The following is a 16377-nucleotide window of genomic DNA, read 5'->3' as shown; positions in this document are numbered from 1 at the left end:
TCCATCCTGCACGCAGGTGAGTTCACTTCTTCTCCCCTAAGTCCCTCGTTGCAGTGATCCTGTTGCCAGCAGGACTCACTGTAAAATAAAAAACCTAAGCGAAACTTTTCTAAGCAGCTCTTTAGGAGAGCCACCTAGATTGCACCCTTCTCGGCCGGGCACAAAAATCTAACTGGCTTGGAGGAGGGTCATAGGGGGAGGAGCCAGTGCACACCACCTGATCGGAAAGCTTTACTTTTGTGCCCTGTCTCCTGCGGAGCCGCTATTCCCCATGGTCCTTTCAGGAACCCCAGCATCCACTAGGACGATAGAGAAATATAAATTTCTTACCGGGGGAAGACCACTCTTCCTCACACACCTCATTTAATTTCTCAGATGCAGGAAAAACTACTAATAGTTTTCTCTCACCAAACACAATACCCTTTTATGTGGTACCTGGGGTATAATCATAAATGTGTAATACATTTTTCATTGTCTCAATCCTGTAACGGGTGGACCTATTTGGAGGGTACACCAGTCTCATCGATGTCGACACTGGAGTCAGTATCCGTGTCGACATCTGTGTCTGTTATCTGAGGTAGCGGGCGATTTTAGAGCCCCCCATGACATTTGAGACGCTGGAACAGGCACAAGCTGAGTAGCCGGCTGTTCCGTGTCGTCGACCTTTTATGTAAGGAGTTGACACTTTCACGTAATCCTTCCATAAGTTCAACCACACCGGTGTCGACCCCGCAGGGGGTGACAACATATTTACAGGCATTCGCTCCGCCTCCACCTCATTATCCTCCACATACCTGTCGACACAGCCGTACCGACACACAGCACACACACAGGGAATGCTCTGATAGAGGACAGGACCCCACAAAGCCCTTTGGGGAGACAGAGGGAGAGTATGCCAGCACACACCAGGGCGCTATATATCACAGGGATAGCACCTATAAAAAAGTGTTTTCCCTTATAGCTGCATATATGTTGTATACTGCGCCTAAATTGTGCCCCCCCCTCTCTTTTTAACCCTTTCTGTAGTGTATTAACTGCAGGGGAGAGCCAGGGAGCTTCCCTTCAACGGAGCTGTGAGGGAAAAATGGCGCCAGTGTGCTGACGGAGATAGCTCCGCCCCTTTTTCGCGGACTTTTCTCCCGCATTTTTATGGAATCTGGCAGGGGTTAATATACATCCATATAGCCCTGGGGGTTATATGTGATGTATTTTTGCCAGCCAAGGTGTTTATATTGCTGCTCAGGGCGCCCCCCCCAGCGCCCTGCACCCTCAGTGACCGGAGTGTGTGGTGTGCATGAGGAGCAATGGCGCACAGCTGCAGTGCTGTGTGCTACCTTGGTGAAGACTGATGTCTTCTGCCGCCGATTTTCCGGACCTCTTCTTGCTTCTGGCTCTGTAAGGGGGCCGGCGGCGCGGCTCTGGGACCGGACTCCGAGGCTGGGCCTGTGTTCGGTCCCTCTGGAGCTAATGGTGTCCAGTAGTCTAAGAAGCCCAAGCTGGCTGCAAGCAGGCAGGTTCGCTTCTTCTCCCCTTAGTCCCTCGATGCAGTGAGCCTGTTGCCAGCAGGTCTCACTGAAAATAAAAAACCTAAAACTAACTTTTTCTAAGAAGCTCAGGAGAGCCTCCTAGATTGCACCCTGCTCGGTCGGGCACAAAAATCTAACTGAGGCTTGGAGGAGGGTCATAGGGGGAGGAGCCAGTGCACACCAGATAGTCCTAAAGCTTTCTTTAGATGTGCCCAGTCTCCTGCGGAGCCGCTATTCCCCATGGTCCTTACGGAGTTCCCAGCATCCACTAGGACGTCAGAGAAATTCTAAGATCAAGTTTAGATCCCACGGGCCGTGGGAGGTCTAAAGGGTGGTTGTATTCTCAACACACCCTGTAAAAATGCCTGGACTTCCTGTAAGACCACAAAGGCTGGGTATATGCACACTCACTTCCTGTAAGACCGCCAGACGTTGCTGGAAAAGGACAGAAAGGGCCGAGACCTGTACCTTCAAGGATCCCAACCGCAAACCTCCATCCAAACTATTTTAGAGAGACCTCAATAGTCTAGTAAGACAAAATTCTCTAAGATTCCAACCCTTAGGTTGGCACCAGTCCATGTACTTCTTCCAAATTCTATAGTAATGTAGAGCCGTGATTGGCTTCCTTGCAGCTAACATAGTAGGAATAGCTGATCTCAGGATACCTCTGTTTCTTAGTATCCTGGTCTCGAGAGCCACGCCGTCAATCATAGATGGTTAGGATCTGGGTGAAGGAATGGACCTTGTGACAACAGGTCCTCCCTTTGTCTTAGCTTCCAAGGATCTTCCGCCAGGAGTCATCTCAGGTCCGAGTACCTACTTCTGCGAGGCCAATCAGGTGCTATTAAAATCACCCACGTTCTTTCCCATTTGACCTTTTTCAAAACTCTTGGTAAAAGGGGAAACGGAGGGAAGATGTACACCAGTTCGTATGCCCAGGGAATCACCAGCGCGTCCTCCGCCTCTGCTGCTGCATTCCGTGTCCTGGCTACATACCTTGGCAGCTGATGGTTGTTCCGAGAGGCCATCAGGTCTATCTGCAGTAGACCCCACCTTCGTACCACTGCCTCGAATATCTGAGGATGTAGACACCACTCCCCTGGATGCATATCCTGACGACTGAGGTAAGCTGCTTCCCAATTTTTCACTCCTGGAATGAAGACTGCCGACAAAATTATGTTGCGCTTTTCTGTCCAAGACAGAATCTTTGTGGCCTCTTAACACCATGCGGCTTCTTGTTCCTTCCTGACAGTTTATGTATGCGGTCGCCGTTACATTGTCCGACTGTACTCTCACATGCTGAGCCCATACCAGGTCTTCTGCTAGAAGTGCATTGTAATTGGCTCTCAATTCCAGGAAATGTATTGGTAGGCTACTCTCCTGCGTTGACCATCTTCCCTGAAACTGATGGTTGCCGAGTACAGCTACCCAATCTCTGAGACTGGCATCTGTTGTCAGAATCTTCCAAACCCAGGATTGCAAACCACTTTCTCGCTGCCAAGTTCTTGTGGACCGACCATCAAATTAAGGAGGTCCAGGCTTGGGGTGGCAAGCGAGTCTTTCGGTGCAGAAAAAAATGCTTTCCTGCTCCCTGAGCAATCAAATTTAGCTGAAAGGGTCTAGAATGTAGTCTGCCGTATTGGATCGCTTCGATAGATGCTACAATCTTTTCTAGGAGCCGCACACAAGAATGCAGAGAGACAGTCTGGTTTTGTAGAACCTGATGAACCATTTCCTTGATCTCTCAAATCTTTTCTACTGGGAGAAACATCTTCAGATGTATCATATCTAAAATGAGACATAGGAATTGAATCCTTTGCATTGGTTGTAGGTTGGATTTTTTTTGAAATTCACGATCCATCACTGATGAGTGATCTGAGCATCCCTGATCAACTGGCCCTGAGAGGGAGCCTTGATCAGAAGGTCATCCAGATATGGAATTATCGTTACCCCTAACAATCTCAATTTCGCAATAATGACTGCTATGATCTTTGTGAAGATTCTCAGGGCTGATGACAGGCCGAATGGTAGGGCTCTGAACTGGAAATGTGTCTTGCCCACTGCAAATCGCAAATAAGCTTGGTGTGGGGTCCAAATTGGGACATGGAGGTATGCATCTTTTATGTCCATAGACACCATGAACTCCCCTTGCTCCAGTCCCACAATTACAGATTGTATTGATTCCATCTTGAATTTGTAAACAGTCAGGAATTGATTTAACACCTTCCAATTGAGGATTGGTCTGACAGCCCCATCTGATTTTGGCACTACAAAAAGATTTGAATAAAATCCTGTTCCTCTTTGAGAAGTCGGGACAGCCATAATTACTTCCATCTAAAGTAACTTTTGAATAGCCATGTCTAATGCCCTCGCTCTTTGAGGGCACCAAGGGAGTCCTGTTGTAAAGAATTGACTGTGAGGTCGGCTTAGGAAATCTATCTTGTAACCCTAGGAAATAACGTTGATCCAAACTTCTGGTGAGGTTTCGGTCCAGGTGTCCCGAAACCTTTCCAACCATGCGCCCACTAAAGGAGCTTGGAGACCGTCATGCCACGGTCTTGTCAGCAGGTTAAGGATCTGGTTTTCGGGCTATGGACTGGAAACTGCCTCTGTTTCCATGAGCTTGACCACAAAAACCTCTTCCTCTAGCTCAAAAGGATTGGGACCGAAATGAATTGAACACTGGACCAGAGTAATTTCTTCTGACCGGTGGCGTGTCTTTAGGATACGTGGTAGGCAGAAAAGTATATTTTCCCGCTGTTGCCTGTGAGATCCACTTGTCTAATTCTGGACCAAGTAAGGCTTCCCCTACAAAAGGGATTGCCTCCACCGCCTTCTTGGAATCTAAGTCCACTTTCCATTTCCTTAACCACAGAATCCTTCTGGCCGATATAGCTGAAGCCGAGACACACAATGCTATCCTGCTAGCATCCTTAGTAGCTTGGCAAATGTATGTGGCTGACTCCTGGATATGCTCCGACAGTTGAACTCTCTTTTCCTGGTTGTTATCCTCCACTACTGCCTGAATAATCTGACCAGCAAATGCTACAAATCGCTTTATTGACCCAAGCACTGAAAATAGATTTTAAAGCTGTACCCAACTTGCGATCTGACACATCCTTTACTGTAGTCACGTTTGGTATTGGTAAGATTGTCTTCTTTGACAGTCTAGCAAGGGAGGCGTCCACTATCGGAGGAACCTCCCACTTAGACATGACACCCTTAGGCAGCGGGTAATTAGCCGTGAACTTTCTGGGACTCAAAGCGTTTATCTGGCTGCTTCCATGCTTCCCCCAATTGATCCTGGAAAGGCTGAGGAATTTGGAAAACAGCTGTTTGCGGTTTCTGAGATTCAAATAGATCAAAGACTTCAGGTTCCTTAACCTCTTCCTCCTTGAAGTTAAGGACCTGTTTACAGCTTCAATAAGGTATTCTAACCCCTTAACCTCAGTATCCTCCTCCTGAGGACCGGCCTCAATTAATGCCTCTACTGACTCCTCCTACTCTATGAGACCCTCCTCCGACTCTTCCTGTAGAAGAGGAAGGGGGTCTTTTTACTGCCTTACACACATTTCTACTTGTGCGAGTGGCGTGATTCTAATTAGGAACTCCTCCATAGTTTTGGAAAAGCCCGTAGCACATTCTAAATGTTGCTTGCGGCATTCTGCCATCTCCCTAGAAATACCAGCCAAAGCATTTTCCCATGAACCTGTCAGACCACTGCTCCCAGGCTGAGCGTACATTTCTAAACATGTGTCGCACACCCCAGAGCTGCCAACATTTTTGCTCTTTTTACCACATTTTGAACATACATAAGTTTTTCTGGTCTTGGTTGGTGCTTTAGACATGTTAAAACACTCACACACCAATTATCAGGACTTTCACCCTATTAGAATAGGAGGAGAAAGACCGTAGGGATATAGGAAGCAATGAAAATTTGCACACAGCTGAAATTATAGTAAAAAACTATATTAAAATAATTTTTTTTTAACCAGCCTGGCGTTTACAAACCCCACACCACCAACTGTTGGTAGAGCTTGAGTTAACCGGGTTGAGAATTTCTGTTGCTCCTCCTCCGTAGGACCTGTCAGCAGTGACCTTTGGAAGACAACATATATTGTTAACCTTCCTAATATGTATGGGTGTTTTTTGACCCATATCAACAGACTAACGAATGTATGCTCCATTGCAACACCCTAGTAAGGTTAAATGAGTTAACTTCAGAAAGCTCTTAGCAGTCTAATCTCTATAAATCCACAATCAGCACTTTGTGGTAACCTTCATCTTCCTTTCAGCCAGGATGGGTCGGCCCACTTAAATCTTAAAAATCACGTATGGAGCCAGAGCTCCTTCCTTATGCTGTTACCTCCAGCACAATTCTTCAAATTGGAGGGATTAGGGAGCGTGAAGGGGGAGGAGCCAGCTTTGCATAATTTAAAAATATATATATATTGTGCTACCTTCGGTCTGCATCCATCACACACAGTTGTCTAAGATCTCCAGTGTCCCCTAGTGGATGAATGAGAAACTTACACGTAGTACTGCTGCCAGCTACTATTATATAAAATAATCACATATTTTATGCTTATGTAGTGCAATGCTGCAATTTACTGCTTTTATGTGTATATGTTATCTGAAGCCTGCTATAAAAGAAGTTGTTGGATACTGATTTCTTCGAAATTTCTCCAATAAATTTTAAAGACAGGAGGGGCCTGGTCCTCTTTGATGTGGAAATGGACTTGGATGTTAAATACATCTTTTGATGGATATACAGATGTGTCCTCATACATCTTGCCTTCATACGCCATGCAGTGGGAGATGCCTGGCGTAAGTGAGCAGACAGGTCCTGTGCAACTTTGTTAATGTCCGGCGTTCTTTTGTGCCTAAAATGCATCTTATTCAGTATGCAAATAGGATGCACAAGCAGACTGTGCTGATTATAATGATATGCGGCATGCCTATATTCTGTGTGTGTCTGTGGCTGTAACAGCATATGACATGCTATAGTATGTTACAGTGTTTTCTAGGAAACATTTACCATTACCATTACCATTTCGTATGTAGATACAGACGCACACAAAATATAGGCATGCCACATATCATTTAAGGGAAAAGGTCGCAAAAAAGTTGCACGGCTGTATAACATGCAGGGAGGCAAGATGCATGAGGATACATCTGTATCTCTAGATGTGTATGGTTCTGCATAAGGGTATGCTATCCAACTCTGTAACAGTCCGAGATGTCATTTCTGCTTTGTACCAATACTTCAAGACCGAGAGGTCACCAGAGGTCCTTTTTACAGACAATAAAACACAAAAGGTAAATTGATCTATTCTGGCGCACCCCTGCAGCTGAGAAGTATGTTGCTCTAGAGGTATCACCAACCTCTGTTGTGAACAGAAAATACAAAATGGGCAAACATATAGTATCAAGCGCTGGGAATAAAAATTCAAACCTTCCCTTTATGGATGGTTATATTGAGGGTGTGTTGTTACCCCCTCTTCCTCTATTCCACTTCTTGTGGGGACCACTTCAATCCTCAATCCACATTCAGGATCGTGACATGTAAAAGAACATATAATACAATGGTGTAGTATGTCTTAACCGGATCACACTTCACCCCAGTGACTTTAGTTCAAGGAGTTGATAGGTGTTAAGCCTCCACCAATTTTTTCAGGGAACAGAGAGCAGAACAAGCGTACCCAAACTCACAGTAGGAATGGATATGATAATCGTGTAAAGGTATCTTTATGTGAAATCACGGAAGATAATCTAGAGGGCGTACCCCAACTCACAGTGACTAGAGAGAGATGAAACCCATAAAGGTTTCTTTTAGTGAGGACTTCAGATTACAGCGTACCCCAACTCACGATTTAGAAGACGTTTGTAATCATATCACGGTTTCTTTCACTCTTCAAATACCAGATGAAAAGTCGGTGCAAAAAGGTTTATTCCATAAAATTCAATAAAATATTCACGCAGGAATACACAATTAACTAATAAAAGTCTAAAAAGGAGCATAGATGTACGATCATACCACCCAGGTTTGGACACCTGGAGTATATCACCTGAGCATGCAAATTCCGGAGTTCTTATTGGTGCATCCAGGGTCCAAAGTTCAGGTGGGAAGAAAGTGCATCAAAAATGAAGAAAAAAGGCTCCTGTCTGCTGCCAACGCGTTTCAATCTCTGCAAGAGATCTTCCTCAAGGCCTGCAGACCAGGGGCCCATGTACCGGTATTTATACCCATAGTAAATTGTTAAACAGGAAGTGAGGTCACACCATGATAAAATTTTCATACAGTGTTAATTTCTATATACATTTGTTTTCACAGTTATTTGATACTCTTATCCAGTTGGAAATGATCAAGTGGAGCGATTCTGCTCTATCCAGACAGCAGGATAAGTAAACCTTAATAGAAAACTCAAATGCCGAAACCGGAAGTAAATAACCGTGGAACGCATGCGTTCCACCGGTCACGTGATCGGCGGCTCATGTGTTGTTCAAGTCGAGTGGATTCACCCGCTCCGACAATACTAGTGCAGAGCCGTCTTGAGTCGGGATCGGAAGTGAACACCCGTGGAACGCATGCGTTCCACCGGTCACGTGGTCCGCGGCTCATGCAATAAGGTGGGGGAAAGCGGAAGTATCCATCTGTGTACCGCATATATTCCCCATCCTCAAAGGTCAATACTTTGGTTCCACGATTAAATAAATGAATTTATATCATTTCCAACTGCATGCATATAATACATATACAATAAAACAAAGTCATCATGATTATATCAACATATCCATTTCTTTGTTTTCTTATAGATCCTTTTATTTGTGTCGAAGAAAGTCCATATATATAGGGAAGAAAGTCCATACATATAGTCCATAAAAAGTCCTAATTGATGTTCCGCCAGAAAAGAAGAAAAAAACAACAATTAAAAACACAAAACAGCATCTAAAGAAACCATTTGGTTTCAAAATCGCTATTTAAACCATTAGGTAAGAGTGTTTTATAATTATAAATAAAAGACATTTCTTTTCTAGCTAATTTTCCAGCTGTATCTTTATTTCTCACATCATATTCAACCATAGCCAAACCATAAAAACCTAAAATATGTGAACTTGCACATTGGTGACTTTGTTTGAAATGAAGGGATAAAGCATGGGTCTCCAGACCATTTTTAACATTTCTTACATGTTCCCCTATTCTTACTTTTAATGGTCTGGATGTTCTCCCTATGTAAATTTTTTGGCATGAACATTTCACCGCATAAATCACATTCTTGCTATTACAAGTGATGAATTGGTTAATAGTGAATTCTTTTCCATTTAAATCTACCTTATCGATTTTATTACGGCCATCACTTTTAATATTTTTGCATCCCTGACAAAGGCCACATCTAAAGAAACCTTTGGACATAATCTTTCCCTTTCTTTCTGGTGCTCGTAATCTACTCGTGACCAACTGGTTTTTTAAATTCGACGCCTTCCTATATATGCAGACTGGTTTCTTAGGAATTAAAGTGCCAATGGTGGGGTCTTTAGTTAATAGTCCCCAATGTTTATTTAGAATTTTTTCTATACCCCGGTGCTGGCAATTATAATTAGTTACAAAAGCCCACTCGAACCGATTTCCTTTCTGGTTGCTTTTATCACCGGGTTGGGAGTTAAGGAGGGTGGTTCTATCAATTTCCTTTATTTCTCTATAAGTTTTATCAATCTTTTTCATATCATAACCACTGACTCGGAATTTCTCACACATTTCGATGGCTTGAGTTGAAAATACCTCCGTATCAGTGCAATTTCTCTTCAGTCTTTTTAGCTGTCCACACGGAATTACGCCAAAAAATTTTTAAAGTCAATTTGCGTATGAACCGTTGGACATCAATGAAGATGTTAAATGGTTCAAGTTCTAAATAAACATTGGGGACTATTAACTAAAGACCCCACCATTGGCACTTTAATTCCTAAGAAACCAGTCTGCATATATAGGAAGGCGTCGAATTTAAAAAACCAGTAGGTCACGAGTAGATTACGAGGACCAGAAAGAAAGGGAAAGATTATGTCCAAAGGTTTCTTTAGATGTGGCCTTTGTCAGGGATGCAAAAATATTAAAAGTGATGGCCGTAATAAAATCGATAAGGTAGATTTAAATGGAAAAGAATTCACTATTAACCAATTCATCACTTGTAATAGCAAGAATGTGATTTATGCGGTGAAATGTTCATGCCAAAAAATTTACATAGGGAGAACATCCAGACCATTAAAAGTAAGAATAGGGGAACATGTAAGAAATGTTAAAAATGGTCTGGAGACCCATGCTTTATCCCTTCATTTCAAACAAAGTCACCAATGTGCAAGTTCACATATTTTAGGTTTTTATGGTTTGGCTATGGTTGAATATGATGTGAGAAATAAAGATACAGCTGGAAAATTAGCTAGAAAAGAAATGTCTTTTATTTATAATTATAAAACACTCTTACCTAATGGTTTAAATAGCGATTTTGAAACCAAATGGTTTCTTTAGATGCTGTTTTGTGTTTTTAATTGTTGTTTTTTTCTTCTTTTCTGGCGGAACATCAATTAGGACTTTTTATGGACTATATGTATGGACTTTCTTCCCTATATATATGGACTTTCTTCGACACAAATAAAAGGATCTATAAGAAAACAAAGAAATGGATATGTTGATATAATCATGATGACTTTGTTTTATTGTATATGTATTATATGCATGCAGTTGGAAATGATATAAATTCATTTATTTAATCGTGGAACCAAAGTATTGACCTTTGAGGATGGGGAATATATGCGGTACACAGATGGATACTTCCGCTTTCCCCCACCTTATTGCATGAGCCGCGGACCACGTGACCGGTGGAACGCATGCGTTCCACGGGTGTTCACTTCCGATCCCGACTCAAGACGGCTCTGCACTAGTATTGTCGGAGCGGGTGAATCCACTCGACTTGAACAACACATGAGCCGCCGATCACGTGACCGGTGGAACGCATGCGTTCCACGGTTATTTACTTCCGGTTTCGGCATTTGAGTTTTCTATTAAGGTTTACTTATCCTGCTGTCTGGATAGAGCAGAATCGCTCCACTTGATCATTTCCAACTGGATAAGAGTATCAAATAACTGTGAAAACAAATGTATATAGAAATTAACACTGTATGAAAATTTTATCATGGTGTGACCTCACTTCCTGTTTAACAATTTACTATGGGTATAAATACCGGTACATGGGCCCCTGGTCTGCAGGCCTTGAGGAAGAGCTCTTGCAGAGATTGAAACGCGTTGGCAGCAGACAGGAGCCTTTTTTCTTCATTTTTGATGCACTTTCTTCCCACCTGAACTTTGGACCCTGGATGCACCAATAAGAACTCCGGAATTTGCATGCTCAGGTGATATACTCCAGGTGTCCAAACCTGGGTGGTATGATCGTACATCTATGCTCCTTTTTAGACTTTTATTAGTTAATTGTGTATTCCTGCGTGAATATTTTATTGAATTTTATGGAATAAACCTTTTTGCACCGACTTTTCATCTGGTATTTGAAGAGTGAAAGAAACCGTGATATGATTACAAACGTCTTCTAAATCGTGAGTTGGGGTACGCTGTAATCTGAAGTCCTCACTAAAAGAAACCTTTATGGGTTTCATCTCTCTATAGTCACTGTGAGTTGGGGTACGCCCTCTAGATTATCTTCCGTGATTTCACATAAAGATACCTTTACACGATTATCATATCCATTCCTACTGTGAGTTTGGGTACGCTTGTTCTGCTCTCTGTTCCCTGAAAAAATTGGTGGAGGCTTAACACCTATCAACTCCTTGAACTAAAGTCACTGGGGTGAAGTGTGATCCGGTTAAGACATACTACACCATTGTATTATATGTTCTTTTACATGTCACGATCCTGAATGTGGATTGAGGATTGAAGTGGTCCCCACAAGAAGTGGAATAGAGGAAGAGGGGGTAACAACACACCCTCAATATAACCATCCATAAAGGGAAGGTTTGAATTTTTATTCCCAGCGCTTGATACTATATGTTTGCCCATTTTGTATTTTCTATTTTACAGACAAACCATGGTTGTACTTATGTGGCGTATGTATGTTCTCTGTGTTTGCATGGGTTTCCTATTGGTGCTACATTTTTACCCCACACTCCAAAAACAAACTAGTAGGTTAAATGGCTTCTGACTAAAGTTATTGTTATTCAGTGTGCTATTCAGTATGGTTTGTAAACGCCAGTGGGACAGGGACAGATGTAAAGGACTACATATTCTCTGTAAAGTGCTGTACAATAAATGTGGGGACTTTGCGGTCAACCGCTGACCGCAAAGTTCCCACCATTGAATATAATGGAGCGGCATAGTGCTATGCGCCGTCTGACAGCTCAGACGCGCACAGCCTATCAGGAGAGTGCCACGACGTGGCGCTCCCCGATTGGCTGAAGGGACCCTCTGTGACAAGATTCACGAGGAAAGGGGTCCCATGTGTAAACATGGGACCCCTTTCAGTGCGTGGTCCGGGTTTTGCGTTTTATTATTTTGCCAAGTACGTGGATAACAAGCAGAAGAGGACAGATCTACACTGGATTTTGGCTAGTATAATTTTATTTTCAGGTACCCCATGGATTCTACGTGGAGAAGGGGACCGAGTCGGCGTGTCAACAAAGGTAAGTATGTATGTGTCAGCGTGCATGTATGTAATTAAGTTTTACTATCACGGTGTGCGTGTACTGTTTTTATTTGGGTATTTTTTTTGCAGTAGAACTACAGGTACCAGCGGGCCCGTTTCCCCCCCGCATGCTGGTACTTGTGGTCCTCCAAGTACCAGCTTGCGGGGGAGGCTTGCTGGGACTTGTAGTTCTGCTACAAAAAAAAACAATATTCTTTATTTTGTCACTTGGCTGTCAGCCTCCCATCCGCAGCCCTTGGATGGGGGACAGCCTCGGGCTTCACCCCTGGCCCTTGGGTGGCTGGAGGGGGGGGGACCCCTTGATTTAAGGGGTCCCCACTCCTCCAGGGTACCCCGGCTAGGGGTGACTAGTTGGGGATTTAATGCCACGGCCGCAGGGACCGATATAAAAGTGTCCCCCGGCTGTGGCATTATCTCTCCAGCTAGTGGAGCCCGGTGCTGTCCCCCGTATTTTTTGCACCAGGACCGGACGCAGAGCCCGGTGCTGGTTGTGAAAATACGGGGCATCCCCTGTCATTTCCCCCCCCCCCCCCCGTATTTTTACAACCAGGACCGGCTCAAAGAGCCCGAGGCTGGTTATGCTTAGGGGGGGGAACCCCACGCATTTTTTCCCAGGATTTTTTACACACTTTTGTGCCGTCCATGAAGTCGAATCCAGGACGCACACTATCGGCAATTGGTCCATTTTTCGACACCGGGACTGTCGAATCCGTTTTTTATTGAATATGTCGAATTTGGGTCCCGGCGGGAGGGTGTCTGACTGTCGAATTGTGTCGAATTTAAAAACGATCGAATTCCAGCCGGAATTCGGCCGCAATTGCATATGCCCCATAGTGTTTACAGCTATATTCAGATCTATCTATACATGTACTGTATGTAGTGGTTAACAAAAATCAATTTGTCAAATGGAAATACTGTTACTGCTGCATGTAACAGCCCCTTGGGAAGGCACAGACTTAGGAAAATATTTTCCTAGGTGATAACGCAGCTTCAAAGAAACATTTATACTACACAGAAATGTCAACTGATGAAGGTTTTATTTCCTAGTTTTTTAATGCACAGATAAAAATTATATAAATAACCCACCTTTCTTCCAGCTCCATCATTTGTTGGTCTGCCTTTGTTTGGGGCTCTTTCTTCTCCTGTGGTGCTCCAGGTGCACTATCAATTGGTAATGCCTCCTAAAGAAAGGTTTAGTCAAATATAGTATATAGAACATCAGAAAAATACACTCTAATACAGCACACTCATTTCGAGATCCAATATAATTAAAACATAACTAATGTAAACTCCTAAAATAATTATAGCCAGCAAAACAAGCAGTAAAAAGTGCAATAGTGATTAAGTGCAACTGTGTAAAGAAATAGCTGCTGCCTCTCACTAGTATTGGAATCACATTTTATTTTCTAGTGAGATTTATCACCATTCACACATTAGGGCAATCAATATATCACAGGGTTGGCTGGTTTAAACCAAATGTTTGGTTTTTTTTTTAAATAAAAAAACATTTATTTTTTTATTATGCTGTTAGTACAGACACGGCGCCGTGACTTATTAAGAAAAAAAACTATTATACTAAAAAATTGCGTTTTTATTCAAAATGTTTAATGCCAGTGACATGCCCAGTGAACACCTCCTTTTGTGTGTGTGTGTGTGTGTGTGTGTGTGTGTGTGTCTGTGTGTTTCTCTGAAAAGTGCTTTGGCATTTTCCATTTTGTATTATTATAATTAAATAACTCTGAATAGTAAATAAATGAAAGCCTAATAACATTATTAATGTTAGGAAGCATTAAAGCAGGGCTGATTCTATTTTTTTTTAAATTAAAACATGAATGCAAAAAAATAAATAAATAAGTAAGTAAGTAAGTAAAGGGTTTAAAACCAAAGAAAGCGTGTTTATAAACAAACAAAACAAAAAATGTGTTTTTTTTACGACCTCAATACATCATATTTGAAATAATGAAACTCTATAAGTGACACTTCTAATAACAGATTCTTCTGATAAGATTGTTAGGCTTATGGTCAAGAGAATAAATTAATATCTAGAGTAGTAAGATCTTGTTGTAAGCGGTTATTAGTAAACTGGATGCTAATACTTATAAAGGACAATAAATACTCTAGTTAGAAACATTTGTTGCAATTAATTTTAGTACAAGTTCAATAGATATATTGTAATCACTCGGCTCAGTAGAGTAATTTTGTGTTAACAAATGTAGACATCTCATATACAGAATAATCCTCCTAACCAGAAGGGTTGCTGATATAATACAATAAAACATTAGTTTGTTGCCATTACATCTGCAATTTTGTATCAATTGTGGTGACCACCATGTCTGCAGGAATACAGTATTTCTTGCCTCACTGGTGTTCTGTGTGAGCATGTCACTAGGTATATTGTCTGTATAATAGAGCGGATCACATAGTATAGAAGTGGTTTACATTAGAGAGGTCAATCCCAGGATCGGCGGGATACTGGGATTCTGGCCCAAAAATGCCGGGATTTGAATCCTGAGATTGCGCATGTGCAGTGAGAGAGGGTGGGTGTAAATAATACTTACTATTAGGCGAGCGGCAGCCATGGACATACGCTGAATGCGGCGGCGGCATTTCAAATGTAGCGCCGGCCGCCAACCAATCAGGGAGGTGGCCGCAGCAGTGGCTCCTGATTGGCTGCCGGACTGCCTGTTCTGACTGGCTAGCGGCCAGCGCTACAATTTGAAAGGCCGCCGGCACTTTCTGCGTGTGTCCATGGCTGCCTCCCGCCATAAGTATTGATTACACCCACCCTCCCTCACAGCAGTGCACCCACCCTCCAGCTCTGCTCCCTACAGATTTCCTCCAGCGCCATACAGCTTCCCTCCCACGCCGCTTCCTACACTACACCCACCTCCAGAGCTGCTCCCTACACCCTTCTCCGCTGCCCTCCACTGATCCCTAAATTTAGGCTGCAAGCATCTTAGCTACTAAGTATGTTAGTGCAAAGTATGAGGTTATGAAATTTTGGAGATATAGGGCCATATGCAATTGCGGTCGAATTGCCGCAAATGTCGAAAAACGGGGCATTTTCAACACAAAAAAATTATTCGACAATGCAATACAGTACTTTTCGACAAAAAAACTGCTGTTTCAAATTCGACAGTTGTCAAATTCGACATGCCTGCAATGGTAAAAATGCGGCTTTTCGACAAAAGTATATTCAATTGAAGAATGTCGATTCGACAACAGTGCTTTCGACAGTAATTACGTCAATTTCAGTCCGCCTCATTTTGCTGGCGGGATCTAATAAAAAAAAAATGTAAAAACATTTTTTTGTGTTTTTTTTTATTGCTAATAGCATATCTATTTATATTAGAAGGGATTATCTACTTGGGTTTGTCTATTAGGAGCCACAAGTATTATTTAATATATTTTTTAAAAGAATATTTTTTTTTTTTTTTTACTGACTAAAATAATCAGAGCATGTTTTTCAGTGGGAAGGGGTGGGAATGGGTTAAAAATCAAGAAAAAAAATATGCGTGGGGTCCCCCCTCCTAAGCATAACCAGACTTGGCCTCTTTGAGCCGGTCCTGGTTGTAAAAATACGGGGGGGGGGGGGGGGGGGGGGGGGAAATGACAGGGGATCCCCCGTATTTTCACAACCAGCACCGGGCTCTGCGTCCGGTCCTGGTGCAAAAAATACGGGGGACAAAAGACGTAGGGGTCCCCCGTATTTTTCACACCAGCACCGGGCTCCACTAGCTGGAGAGATAATGCCACAGCCGGGGGACACTTTTATATCGGTCCCTGCGGCCGTGGCATTAAATCCCCAACTAGTCACCCCTGGTCGGGGTACCCTGGAGGAGTGGGGATCCCTTAAATCAAGGGGTCCCCCCCCTTCAGCCACCCAGGGGCCCGGGGTGAAGCCCAAGGCTGTCCCCCCATCCAAGGGCTGCGGATGAGAGGCTGATAGCCAAGTGACAAAATAAAGAATATTGATTTTTGTAGCAGAACTACAAGTCCCAGCAAGCCTCCCCCGCAAGCTGGTACTTGGAGAACCACAAGTACCAGCATGCGGGGGGAAATGGGCCCGCTGGTACCTATAGTTCTACTACAAAAAAATACTCAAATAAAAACAGTACACACATCGTGATAGTAAAACTTTATTACAT

The 16377-nt window shown here is 43.0% G+C and overlaps 1 protein-coding gene across 1 annotated transcript in view; it reads right to left on the bottom strand.

The window, feature by feature from the left end:
- Positions 1-16377, bottom strand: part of GOLGB1 (golgin B1) — a 126513-nt gene that overhangs the window by 23265 nt on the left and 86871 nt on the right. The window contains exon 13 of the mRNA XM_063926622.1: positions 13316-13410. Within this exon, the coding sequence (XP_063782692.1) occupies positions 13316-13410 (95 nt within the window). The remainder of the gene's footprint in view (positions 1-13315; positions 13411-16377) is intronic.

This window comes from Pseudophryne corroboree, chromosome 6, assembly GCF_028390025.1.
Source record: "Pseudophryne corroboree isolate aPseCor3 chromosome 6, aPseCor3.hap2, whole genome shotgun sequence".
Lineage (NCBI taxonomy): Eukaryota > Metazoa > Chordata > Amphibia > Anura > Myobatrachidae > Pseudophryne > Pseudophryne corroboree.
The sequence above is the reverse complement of the archived record's forward strand: the minus strand, read 5'-3'. Positions and strand labels throughout refer to the sequence as shown.